Below are 14034 nucleotides of genomic sequence, written 5' to 3' on the forward strand. Positions count from 1 at the left end.
CAAAGAAAGCATATATTGTGATCTCTACTTTGTGGTGTCATCAGTAGCAGAACGCTAAGAGGAACATTTCCAAAGCTTTAGAAACTAAACCTAACACTTCAAACAAAAAAGAGGAAATCTCAGGTGAACCTAAAATGTATGCTGAAGTGAGTAAGAATAAAAGTAAAAAATGTATCAGACATAGTACTACTGAGAAGAAAGCTAAAGCAACACACGCCGACAGTAGCTAAGAGCAATCTGTGATTTAATCCCACCTCAAGAACAGAAAATACCAGAGTACAGCTGAGAGCAGGGGAGGAGAGAGGGCACTGAGGTTGAACACAGACACCAAACAAAAAGGTGATTCTTTGCAAAGGTCAATACACTTTGGGGCAGTTCTACAAATCCACCCATGTGACAATATGACAGATAAAACACATGCCTTTTGCCAGTGTCCACTTCTTGGTTTGCAAACTACACAGGAACTCTATGGAATGTAAGACTCAGAAAAATCAGGCAAAGGGTTCGCAGAACCTGTCTGAGTCACGTTTGTGCTGTCCTGTGGCTCTGCTATCTCAAGGGAAAATGGGAGCTACGTGTGTGGGACAGGCCTGGAACCTCCAGCGCTCGCGAGACTGAGGCAGGAGGCCCTTGAGTTCAAGGCCAGCCTGGCCTCTATGATGACACCTTATCTCAAAAAGAGTACATTTAAAAGTTTTTAATTCAAGGAATTTGGAAATGACTGTGCAACTGAAACGTTATTTATGGAACAGTGCTGTGGTTTACAGTGTTTTCCAAAATTCCTGACAGGAAAACTCCAGGGTGTTAAGAGGGCTTATAACAAATGTTCTTAATAATACAAGGTTCTGGGACTTTCCAAGAGCCAGGCTGTCTTTGTCTAAAGGTTGTCTCATCTCTCAGGTTCCTTCTTAATTAGTGATGCCGAGGAGAGAACAGCCAGCTTCCCATAGACTGGAACTTCTTGTTCTAGACGCAAAACTTTCTCAGTGTGAACAGAATCTTCTTTGACTCTAAGTAGTTATCACACATGTTCTTGTGGCCTTTTTAGTGTATACGTGTGTGCATGCACATGTCTGTGTGTGTGTGTGTGTGTGTGTGTGTGTGTGCGCGCGCGCGCATGCTCCTGAGTGTAGCTCAGCATAGTCTGGAATTCCCTGTGTGGCCCAGGCTGATCTGAAACAGTTGACCCTCCTGTCTCAGCCTCCCCAAAGCTGCTATTACAAGTGTGTGCAATCATGCCCTGTTCTAGTCTTGAAGTAAAATAAACTCTTCAGAATCTTACACAAAAATAGCAAATAGCAAAACAAGCTCTCAATTGGCACTTGTCTAATAGATTATCACAAATACAAATGGAAGATCTTTAGTTATGGCTTGCAGGATGTCATCTGGTTGAATTCAGCCCAACTTTCTTCCAGTCATCAAAGCAATTCATTAAAAATTATTTCTTCATGTGTGTGTTTGTGTGTGAGAAAGGGAGGAAGGGGGACAAGAAGAGAGAGAATGAGAGATGGAGAGAGGGGGAGAGGGGAGAGAGAGAAGAGTCTGTGGCTGGCCTAGAACTCTCTCTGTAGCCCAAAGGGGCCTCAACCTCACAGAGTTCCACCTGCCTCTGTCTTCTGAGGGTTGAGCTTGAAGGCGTGCTCTGTGATGGTCACCTCAAAGTAGTTTTCAAGTCTAGTTATCCATAAGGAGGGTTGTCTTCCATCTGGCCACTCAGCTGTAGGCATCTGTATGGTTTTCTACCTTTGTCTCTTTTACCCCAGATGCTAAACGGTGCAAGGTTCAGCAGCCCTGGAGGTGAAGGATGTGGCTCTGATGTCAAGAAAAAATTCAACTACAGGGAATAATGCTAGCAAATTGTCTCAGAAACTAATGTCAGCTCCAACTCTTACTCTTTTGAAATAAAAGATTGGTTCCAAGCTTGGAGTGATGGCACATGCCTTTAATCCCAGCATTCAGGAGGAAGAGGCAGGTCGATCTTTGTGAATTAGAGGCCAGTCTGGTCTAGAGTGTTCCATACCTGCCAGGGCTATATAATGAGACCCTGTCTCAAAATTAAAAAAAAATTGAGCAAGTACAGTGGTGTATAGCTTCAATTCTGGCATTTGGGAGCCATGAAACAGGTGGATTTCAGTGGGTTTGAGGCCAGCCTGGCCTACATAGCAAAGTTCCTGAAAGTATGTTAGCTGAGTTATTATTATTGTTGTTGTTGTTATTGTTCTGGTGGAAGCTCCACCCCAACCCCTGGCATCCATATACCCAAAGGGTCTGGGATGTTCTGGCGGAAGCTCCACCCCAAGCCCTCCCCCATCTCTCTCCAAACCCTACTGCATCTCAGAAAGCACACCAAATGATGCCCCCTCTCCCAGAGATGCTCAAGACCACTCCCACAGGGTATTTAAACTGCCACCGAGAAAACAGACACATTTTCTGGTCTTACAGTTTTCCTTTCCCATCTCCTCTCTTGGGGGCTGGAGAATCATCCGGAAACATTTTATCCTTTAAACCTGGGCTTTTGCTAATTCAGTTTGATTTAGTCTGATTTGGATTTCAGTGTCGACAGAGAGGCTTATCGGGGTGTAGAAACTTTTCATTTATTGTTATTATTATTATTTAAAGGTTTGACACAGTATAAGTAGCTATCTTTAATGAGAAGCAGAGGGAGAAGAGTCTCTTGAGTTCGAGGTCAGAATGATCTACAGGGCAAGTTCCAAGACAGCCAGAGCTATACAGAGAAACTCTGTCAACAGAATCAATAATAATAAAAATAAATAAAAATAACTATCTTTAAAAAGATTTTATTTTTATTTGTAATTACACGTATACATGTGTGTCTGAGTGGGAACTTGTGAGTGCAGTGCCCACAGAGGAGAGACATCAGATGCTCCCAGAGTGGAGTTACAGGCAGTTGGGAGCTGCCTGGCGTGGATGCTGAGAACCAAACTGAGATCCTTTGCAAGAGCAGTACATGCTCCAGTGTTTTTGATGGTTATTTGTAAATTTGATTCAATTTTATAAAGTTTACCATGCATTACTAAATAAACCAGTGATGAACAAAAGAAGTAAAGCCTACCAGATTCAAGCTGTCAGTCAAGATGCTGAATAATTAATTCTGTAATGTGTTCAAGACTTAAGTCATAGGCTTAAGGAACTTTAATGCTTTAAATAATTCTGCCTCGTCACAATTTACCTGAACAACTGATCAGAACTTGATGCAAATATAACCAAGCGAGTGAGAATATCAAAAAAAGGAAGTGGGCTAGGGGCGGGTACTGGCTAGTGCTATGTATGGGCTATACCACTGAGCTAAATTCCTAGCCCTCCCTTTTTCACTTTTAATTTTTACTTTTTAAAAATTATTTTATTTCATTTTATTTGTAGTTTATAACTTTTAGTTTTGAAACAGTATCTTACCTCAGGCTGAATATGAACTCACAGCCCAGACAGGCCTTGAACTTCCAATCCTCCTACCTCTCAAACTCCTGAGTAGTTGGGATGACAGGTCTGTGCCACCAGGCTTGGCCCACAAATCTTGACCTCCTGCCCTCAAACCCAACATAGATTCAAAAGAAGTTAAATATACACAATAATGCACAAAAGTCAAATCTCTTAGCTGTGCTTACGGTAGCCGGTAGCCGATAGCCGATGCACGAATGTTAAAGCAGATGTAGGGGCTGGGGATAGTTCCCTGGCAAGTGCTTGCTGCCTGAGCATAGAGACCTGAGTGTGGAGCTCCAGCACCCACATAGAAAGCTGGATACAGTGGCACATGGCTGTAATCCCAGAGCTGGGGCTCTCTGGCTAGTCAAGCCTAGACAATCGGAGATCTCCAGGTTTCATGAATGACCCTGTCTCAAAAATAACATGGAAGAGGGGCTGGAGAGATGGCTCAGCCATTAAACGCGTACTGGTCTTGCAGAAGACACAATTTGTTTTGACACCTTCTGGCCCTGAAGACATCTGCACTCATGTGCATGTATAACCCCTCCACACACATGCATATGCACAATTAAAAATAACCATAAATCTTAAAAAACTAATAAGGTAGAGAGCAATGGAGGAAGACAACAATGTCAAGTTTTAGCCTCCGCTGCTCACACGTGGGTGTGCACAGGCATTTCCACATGCACACACGTACGTATGTGGATTGGCTGGGCAGTGGTGGCACACGCCTTTAATCCCAGCACTTGAGTCAGAGACAGACGGATCTCTGTGAGTTCGAGGCCAGCCTGGTCTACAAGAGCTAGTTCCGGGACAGCTAGGGCTGTTACACAGAGAAACCTTGTCTCGAAAACAAACAAACAAAAAGCCCCCCCAAAACAAACAAAAACCAAATGTATATGGATCACGTTTGATATTTATAACTGATTTGTGCATGGAAAAATGCACTTCTGGTTTTCTTTTTCAAGTACTTAAAAACTAGAATTTATTTTTAAATCAAACTATTACCAACCAAAGGAGACAGATTCAGGTAAAACAAAAAAAAAAAAAAGCAAAGTACACTGATTTGGATCACGCCTTATAAAAGAATCGACACACACAGAATTCCATCGGCTCTTTGATGCACAGTCATTTTTATGAATATAGGTAAAAAATTTAGAAGTCTCCAAATCAGGTAACTTTTTAACTTAACTGTGTAACTTCTGTTCGAGGAATCCGTTTTCACGCTGAGCACTTTATAATTTCATTTGGCCTACAAAGACTCGCAGCATCCCATTTACAAAATGGAAAGGTAGTCTGGTAGTGTTTCACAACCACACGCTCTAGGCTGTGGCTCTTCTTCAGAAGAAATAGTGAGCCAATAAGAAACAGATTCATTGGCCCATGAGAGGTGGAGGCAGGAGCATCAGGAGTTCCCTGCCAGCCTTGGGTACCTGAGGCCCTGTCTCAAATGAGAAGAGGCAATGGAAGGGGGGAGATTTCGCCCAGCAGGAAGAGCAAAGGACTGCTAATAAGCCTCAAGGGGTTTGGCCTTGATTGATTTGCCCAGGTGCAGTCAGCATACCTCAGTTAGGAGCCCAGCTTCAGGAAATAATCCACATCATCCCCTCGCCATAAAAATGTTATCAATTCACAAGCAAGGTTTTTGTCATTATTTAGGCAATAAAATGGCTTTAGATCAGAAAAGACTGTGGCTGAAAAGGCTTAACCATTCAACTGAGAACGCGGTGGTGTAGGTCCTGTGTGGCACGTAGGAGGCCCTGGCTTCCATTCCCAACACCACATGAACAAAAGACACAAATACAAAAAAAATGTTCTAGCCAGTATTAGACACTGACAAACTTTTATTGACTCTAAATGGAACAACAGTTTGCAAATTCTCACTATCCCCCCACCCCCCACCCCCCCAAGCAAAGAAGATTGTAAAGTTGCAACTGACCAGCCTACTTAACACATTTCACTTAAGGAGAAAAGACGACAAAGAATTAACACTATGTCTACTTATCAGGAAATACCACAGTAAAGGTTCACGATTCAGCCCAAGATCCCTACAGTAAGCAAAATGAAAAGGTTGGAACTTCTACTGGCGGTCACTTGACAGATTATTCGCTAAAACACCAATTAGCTAACATTTTCAGGACTACTGTTACAAAGATACTCAAAGCCCGTGTCATTAAAGCTACATTGTCCCAAACACATGGCAGTGAACTATTTACCCATCTTCCTTTGGAGGAGTGAACCAGCCCTTCTTCTCATGCATCTGCACAACAGAGTCATAGGACTGCTGGGCCGTTTCTAGATTATATTGATTCTTATCTGCTCCAAAGCGCACCCTAGCTTTGCCTTTGACTAAGGTGGCATTGATCTGCATGATGACCGATTCTATGGAGTAGGCACTGCTCCAACCCTGTTTAGTGAGCAGTTCCATACACAAGGCCCCTCCACCCAAGACATACCCTCCAGACAGAATAGGTGACTCGACGCGAACAAACGGAGGGTCAAACGGAAAGTTATCCTTAAAAGAAAAGTTAAGCAAAATATATTCTGTGCCTTCTTGTTCTTTCAGAAGCTGAAGATCACCATACAAGGGACTATCAGGGTCAACCTTCCTCAGTTTAACATGCCAGTCATATAAGCTGTCATTTATCAGTTCCACGGAGTAAGTCCCTGACTTGTAACTCTGCGATTTGTATATCTCTCTCAGTTCTTTCATAAGTCGACTTGAAGCATGCACTGATCCAGACACGGTACCATTCAAATGGTCTTGCCTTTGACTCTTCCTAATATTCTCTAATATTGCCAAATGTTCTTTCTCAATCCCTTCGTCCTCTGACTTTTTGTCACTACTAGTGTCTTCTTCTTTCAGCTCATAGTGATCCAAGTCTTCCAGCCCTTCAGCTGCGTCTTCCTCTTCGTCCTCCGAAGGCACCTCTTGGATGGTCGCTTTCTGAGCGATGGGGACCGGCTGGTCCAGCGTCTCCACATCCAGGTGCTCAGGCAGGTTATATAAGCTGCAGAGTTCACAGATCAGCCACTTGAGCTGCTGACGAAGCGAACTGTTGGGCTTCGAATCTTCCAGACGTTCCAGGATCGATGTGAGATCTGGATCGTCAGAGTCCACGAACCATATCGGCGAAGAAGATGGGTAGGACTCGGTGATGGTGCAGTGCAGGGTGAGCGGCGGCGGCGAGGGCGGGCTGCCCGCTGGCGCCGGCGGCACCAGGAACTGACACTGCAGCTCATCCAGCTGCCAGCTCACGATGCGTAGCCGCTCGTGGTCCTTGCCGAAGATGGACGCCAGGAACTCCAGCTCAGCCTTAAGCTCCGACGACATCCTTCCTCTCTGGTCCTCCAAGCCGAGTGTGGAAGCTGGAAGCGAAGCAGCCCCGCGAGACGCCTGCTGGGCTGCCACCGCCCCTGGGGCCGCCGGGCCGGGCTCCCGCGGCTCCGCCTCTGCCCGCCTCCGCGACCCGCGGAGCGTGGCCGCTGCAGTCATAAGTCTGAGCACAGAGTCGCACAATCATCTTCAGGGCCTTTTCATCTTGCATGACGGAACCTTTTTTTTTTTTTTTTTTAATTTGTTTTGAAACATAGTCTCGAGTATGGGGGGCTGGTTTTGAACTCTGTACGTAGCCAAAGATGGCCTTGAACTCCAGGCCCTCTAGCCTCTGGCCTCTGCCTCCCTGGGCACCCAGTGATGAAATTACAGTGCCACCTCTCCCAGTTTACAGTCTACTGGGAATGGAAGCCAAGGCCAGTCCAGGCAGCCGAGCTACAGCCCAAGGTTGGTCTACAAGAGACCTGACACATCTTAGGCCGCAGATCTCCTCTTTCCACTCTTGCCCCAGGTCTCTGACAACTACCATTCTATCCTCTGCTCCAATGAGTTTTGCTTTAGGGGGTCCATGGAAGTGATATTTGTCTTGTGATGGTTGTCCAAATAGGACAGGATTATTTCACTGAACATCTTCCAAGTTCATTGATGTGGTGCCAGGTAACAAGATTCCCGCTGGTCCCAGGACTGAGTAACATTACCATTGCACATATAATGTCCGTATATATCATTTTCTATTTTGTTTAATGATTGTAATTTATTTTTTGAGACAGAGTCTCTTGTGGCCTGCTGTGGTACGTCCTAAAGAGCTGGGAATGATCCTGAACTTCTGATCTTTCTACCCTCACCTCCTGGGTGCTGGGATTAGGGCCATGCACCAGCACAGCTGCTTTGTGTTGTTCTAAGAATGGAACCCAGGGTTTATTCATTTCAATGGGCATTCTGGCTGCTTCTGTTGATTAGCTATCGCGAACACTGCTGCAGTGAATGCCATAGTAAACACATCTGAGATCCTGATTTCAGAGCTGGGAGATGGCTCAGCACTTGATACTCAAGCAAAAGGGCTGGAGTTCCAGTCTTTAGCACATTTATAAAAAGCTTGGCATGGTTCAACATGTGCCTCTAACCGCAGTACTGTGAGAGTCAGAGACCCAGAGACTGGTGGGCCTTGCACGTGCAACACACACACAGAGAGAAAGAGACATAAACAGAGAGACAGAGAGAATGGGGTTGTAGAATCCTAAGACCGTTGTTAAAGAGACTTCACAGTGGTTTCCAGCTCAGTGAGGGCACCAGTTTCTCCACATCCTTGTTATCGCCGGATATTTTTTTGGTTTTATTATTTACTTATTTATTTTTATCACGTCCCCCCCACCACGAGGTGTGAAGTGGTAGTAGCTCTTGGTGGTTTTCACCTGCCCTTTGCTCATCATTTAGTGCAGGTGAGTGGTTTCACAAGTCAACGCTCCAGTCTTCTCATGAGAAATGCCTATCAAGTCCTTTGTCCATTTTAAAACCAGGGTTTTGTTTTGCTATTGAGTTGTTAGTATTTGGAGATATTAACTTTAACCTTTATTTTTATTTTCTGTGTGTGGGTGTTTGGTCTGCATGTATGTAAACGCACCAAGTGAGTACGGTGAGTGTGCAAGGCAGAAGGCATTGCACACTCTGGGACTGGGGTTATGGACGGTTAATTATTGCCATGTGTAAGCTGAGAATTGAACCCAGTTCTTCTTAACTGCCCAGCCATCTCTCCAGCCCACGATATTAATGTTTTATTTTGTTTTGTTTTTTTTTGGTGTTTTTAAGAACGGTTTGTCTGTGTAACAGCCCTGGCTGTCTTGGATCTTGCTCTATAGACCAGGTTTAAACTCAGAGACCCGCCAGCCTCTGCCTCCCGAGTGCTGGGATTAAAGGTGTGCGCCACCAATATATTAACCTTTTAAAAAATTATTGCATTTGTTTATTTTGGGAGAGAGCATATGCCGGGAGGTCAGGGAACAAACTCAGTGTTCATTCTCTTCTTCCACCATGTGGGGGTCTCTGTGATCAAATTCAGGTTGTCAGGCCTGGCAGCAAGCGCCTCTACCCACTGGGCCATCTTGCCAGTCTGGGATATTAATTTGTTTAGGCATCTGTAAAGTTTGAAGCATTTTTGGCATTTTACTGATTGCTTTTTCCCCTCAGTGAACTATTCTGACCCGGAACTTCTTAGTTTGATGTAATCTTACACGTCTATTTTTGGCTTTCTTGTCTGTGCTTTTGGTTTTGTATGCAAAAAATCGTTTTTCTGAGATCAGTGTTGTGAAGATTTGCCCAATCCTCTAACTTGTGTTCGTGCCTAACCTGTTTTGAATTGACATTTGTAAATGATGTAAGACAACTGTCAAACTTCTTGTTTTGTCTGTTGTCCAAGTTAGAGTTTCTATGGCTGTGATAGAATACCATGACCAACCAAGACATCTGTGGATAGCCAGTTTGGGGATCCTTATAGAGGATCACATTACCATGTATGCCCATGCAAGAAATTATTTCTCTGCTCTTTTTTCCTCTTCCATTCTGTATGCATCTCTCTATGCCAACACCATACACTTCTGCTCACTATAGCTTTGTAATAGATTTTGAAATGAGGAAATATGAAGCATCTAGCTGTATTCTCCTTGTTTAGTATTGTTTTTAATGTTTTAAATCTTTTATAATTATATACTGCTTTTTTTCTATTTCTGGAAAAAAAAAGTCACTTGGAATTTTCTTTTTCTTCCTTCCATCCTTCCTTTCTTTTTTTTGTGTTTTTTTTTTTTTTTTTTTTGAAACAGGGTTTCTCTGTCTGTGTAATGCTGGATGTTCTGGAACTCGCTCTGTAGACCAGGCTGGCTAAGAACTCATAGAGATCTACCTGCTTCTGCCTCCTAAAGTCATGTGCCATCGCTGATTGGAACCACTTGGATTTTCATAGGGATTGCATTGAAACTGAATTCTGCTTTGGGTAGTATGAATATATTAGCAATATTAAATCTCCCAACCCATGATTGCAGGAGGCCGTTCCATGCTTTAGTGTCTTTCATTCCTTTCAGCCATGTTTTATAGCGTTCAATATGTAAGTCTATCTTCTTTATTAACTTAATCCTTACATGTGTTGATCTTTTTAAGGCTGTTGTAAATGAATAAGTTGAATTTGTTTTTTTATTTTATGCTTTTAGTTTGTGTTCTGTGTATGTCAATATACATGTGCATTCCTCTGTGAGTGCACATCAACGCACTCTATGCTTTCTGTGTTTGTTTGTTTGTTTATTTGTTTTTGAGACGGGATCTCTAAGGAACCTGTTGAAGCCCATATGGGTCCAACACAGATTCTCTAACTGGACTGGAACGGAGTCGCGAGGAATAATCAGACACAACTTACATGGTCGTCATGGAAGGGCAAGATCTTTCTCATTTATTCTCTAAACAGCTTATATATCATCACATCAATTGAGCGGGAAATACATTAGACTCGTATCCTAGGTAACCAGGTGAATGGCCTTTAGTCACGTCTGCATCTACCTGTTTTCCGAGTATGCTAGCTGTCCCATAGGCCATGAATTAGCATCTCTATAAGACTTCCTCCAAATTACCAAGAAATAAGCACCAAACATCCTGACTCTTAAGTCATCAGCTTCAGCCAACATTTCTTCTCAGGTGAAACTAGGAGCAGTACATCCTGGCTATTGTTAAACAGAGACAGCTTGTCTGCAGAGTTCATGACCACCTCAGACCGGGCTAATGGCTCTTGTGCCATACAGAAATATGGGCCTACAGGAACCTGGAATCTCACCAGTTTTGCTAGATTGGCTGGAACCCAGGAACACGGGATCCACCTGTCTCTACTGTGACCTCCCCCAGCACTGGGATTACAGACTCACACCACTGTGCCCACCTGGTGCTGGGCATCTGAACATGGGTTCTTGTGCTTATACAGCACAGCACCCATTTTACCCCTGGAGCCATCTCCACGGCCCTAATATTGTTTCCTTAGTTCCCTTTTAAAGATTCTTAGCTAATATTACACTGAAACAACTAATTTTTTTCCTTTAAAACAAAACAAAACAAACAACTTCTCCCTAAAACAAAACAGCAGCAGCAACAACAAAGCAGCCAAGCTCTTTCTGTGCAGTGCAGACTGATATTGCCTCTGCCTTCTGAGTGCTGGGTTGCGCGAGTGTGAGCAGGCCATCTCTGACTTTTTAACAAAGCTCACTGAATTCATTTATTACTTCGAATAGTATGCATATATAAGTGTGTTTGCAAACTTGAGGGTTTTTTATGTCCAGAATCATATAATCTGTGGGCAGATGATTGAAATTTTCCTTTTCTTTCATTCTTTTGCTTAATCGCTCTGCCCGGGACTTTCAGTACTCTGTGGGGTAGACGGGGTAAGAAATGGTGTCCTTGCCCAGCTTTTGACCCTCCCAGGCTCTTACCATTATTACCTGACGCTTAGTACACATGGTGCTTATTGTGCTGGGTTCTTTTTTCTATTTCTGGTTTGTGAAGTATTCTTCTGCATGTTTAATTCTGGGAAATGATTCTCCTAATCGTGTAAGAGGCTCATGTGATTTTCGCCCTTTGTAGTGTTGGAGTGCCTGTATGGCATTCATTTTTATTCACGGAACCACTCTTTCATGCCATCCGCAGGTCTCATGGGGTCACTTTAGTGTGCTGCTACATAATGTCATTAATAAATTGCTGAAGGTATTTACGTATATGGTTATTGAGCTAGGGGTTGGAACGACAGCTCAGTAACTAAGAGCGCTTGCTGCTTGTCCGGATGAGCCAGGTTCAATTCCCAGTACCCAGTACCCACAGTGTGGCTCACAACCATTTGTTAACTCCAATTCCAGGGAGATCAGAAACCCTCTTCTGGCCTCCACAGGCACCAGGCAAGCATGTGCCACACAGACATCTATGCAGGCAAACCACCTATACACATAAAATAAAAATAAATGAATGTTTAAAAAAAAAAACATCTTAAGTGGGTACTGAGCTGTACCCCCACACACACACCTTGTGTCATTAACAGCTTTGTATAAGAACAGTGCTCACTTTGCATAACAAACTGAGAAGTAGCCCTGCCTCTTCTGTGTTTTCAAAAAGTCTGGGTGTGGGTCCGGGTCTACCCTTGTTCCTGGGGTGCATCTTGAGGACAGTTTCTTGTCAGCCAGCTAACTAAAGCATTCAGTTTGCTCCTGTGCTCCCCCCTGCCCCGCCTGGTGATTAGCTGTAGGGCATTGTTGACTCCATCTTTGGCGTGGTAATTTCCCACCTGCCTGGGCAGAAATCCTTGTGCAGCAGCTAGGTATATAAGGATTTCCCCAAGGTTGAATAAATGGCATTCGGCTGAACTCCTTTCAAATGACCCAGGTCTCTTTGTGTGTTCTTTCAATCTCCAGGCCCTTGCCCGGCTCGCATAACAGTGGCGCGAACTGTACCCAGGGGGGTAACACAAAATCAGGTGTTACATCTGGGAAAGATTGGCATGAATTTTTCTTGAAATGTTTAGTAGAATTCACCAATGAAGCCATCTACTCCTCGTGTCTCCCCTCTCCTCTTTCTCCTCCTCTTGCTCTTCTTCCTCCTTTCCTCTTCCCCTGCTGTCCTCCTCCCCTTCTTCCCCTTTCTCCCAGTGTCCTCCTCCCCTGCTCTTTCTTTCCCCTCTTTCTCCCCCCCCCCCATCTGTGCTTCTCTCTGTAGGGCCCAGGTTTCACACAAACTGTCACTGAGAATGCACTCTAAGCCCTGTTGCCGAGCTTTTCTTTACCAGGGTTTTAACTGCTCAGCTGCTTTATTTCTCCACACTAGAGTTGGGAGCATATAACATTTATTTTATAAAGTGTGGCAGTCACAACCTTCAGGAGTTGGCCCTTACTACCAGAGAGCTCCAAGATCCAGCCTGGGCTATCAGGCTTGGTGGCAAGTGCTTTTACCTTTGCTCCCATCTTGCTGGCTTTCCTTTTTGAAGGTAGCTGTTTATCACTAACTGGCTAAACCGCTAACCATCCCTCCTAGAGCTGCTTTTGCTGCATCACATATATTTTGGTACAGTTCATTTCCTGCTCTCCTTTTTTCTTCCTTCTTTTTGGGGCACTGGGCCTTGTGGATTCTCAGCCCACCCCAGTTCCTCTTGTGTTTTCATTTTCATTTATCTCAAGGTGTTTTCTGATTGCCCCCTTGTCTTCTTTTTTAATCGTTGTCTGTTGTCGGAGTCTGTTGTTTGATTGCACATATTTGTGAATTGCCCAGGCTTATCTTTGCTACTGATTCCTAGCTTCATTCCACTGTGGTCAGGAAGCCGTAGTCGTCTTAACTTGGCTGGACCTCTTTTGGCTGCTCTCACATGTGAGAATGTTCTGCGTGTGCTTCAGAAGAACGTGTGTCTTGCTGCTGTGGAGTGGATCATTCTACTCTTACCTCATTGGTAGTGATTACATGAGTCTTATTTTTTTTTCTTTTTATTTCTTTGTATTTCCTGTGCTTTCAGAGCCCAGAAAAAAAAAGTGTCAAGATTCCCTGGAGCTGGAATTACAGACAGCTCACAGCTGCCCAAGGACATGGATGCTGGGGACCACCTCAAGTCGTCCACACTCCTCGCATTGTGCCATCTATCCAACCCAGCCACATCAATCTGTGGCCCTGTATATTTAGATACCTGATGCTGTTTGCATATGCTTCTACGCTTGCTATGTCTTCCCAGCGAACTGTCCCTGCTAGCGTTCTGTAATATCTGTCTGTTTCATGTTGACAGTTTTTGCCCTGCTCAAATGTGGTCACCCTGTTTTCTCTCCCATCCATTTGCTCCCAGTCTTTGTTCTGGCCTCTGGAGTAAAGCCACAGAGAGCTTTTCTCTCCTTCCTTCCTTCCTTCCTTCCTTCCTTCCTTCCTTCCTTCCTTCCTTCCTTCCTTCCTTCCTTCCTTCCTTCCTTCCTATTCTTGGTGCTTGGTGTTTTCTGAGTTTTGTCCTTGCTCTGAGGTGTAGAAAACAGGTTCCCCAAAGCAGAACCATTGAGTACAGGCTAACTTCCCCTTTTCCCTACACATTGGGAAGCCAGGAGTTGTTCTGGCCTGCCCTCTGTACTCAAACTCTGGTGAGTCCTCAGCTGCCCTCAGGCATCAAGAGACTTCCAGACTCCAGGCTGACGCCAGAAATCAGTCCCTCAGGCAGCCCTGAGAAACCCTGATGTTGACCTTTTGGCTCCGGTCTGCTTATCTGCACCCTCACCGGA

General features: G+C 44.3%; 1 protein-coding gene across 1 annotated transcript; it reads right to left on the reverse strand.

Annotated features, from left to right (window-relative positions):
- Positions 1-5350: 5350 nt before the first annotated feature.
- LOC126512918 (ubiquitin-conjugating enzyme E2 Q2-like) lies at positions 5351-6853 on the reverse strand. Its single transcript, XM_050160979.1, has one exon. The coding sequence runs from the start codon at positions 6773-6775 to the stop codon at positions 5654-5656; it is 1122 nt and encodes a 373-aa protein (XP_050016936.1). The 5' UTR covers positions 6776-6853; the 3' UTR covers positions 5351-5653.
- Positions 6854-14034: the final 7181 nt, after the last annotated feature.

This window comes from Alexandromys fortis, unplaced genomic scaffold (assembly GCF_014885135.2).
Source record: "Alexandromys fortis isolate MF-2015 unplaced genomic scaffold, M_Fortis_MF-2015_v1.1 scaffold_83, whole genome shotgun sequence".
Taxonomy (NCBI): domain Eukaryota; kingdom Metazoa; phylum Chordata; class Mammalia; order Rodentia; family Cricetidae; genus Alexandromys; species Alexandromys fortis.

Bases quoted from the DNA above. Each gene is read 5' to 3' on its own strand.
- LOC126512918 (XM_050160979.1), bottom strand. From the start codon at position 6,775: ATGTCGTCGGAGCTTAAGGCTGAGCTGGAGTTCCTGGCGTCCATCTTC.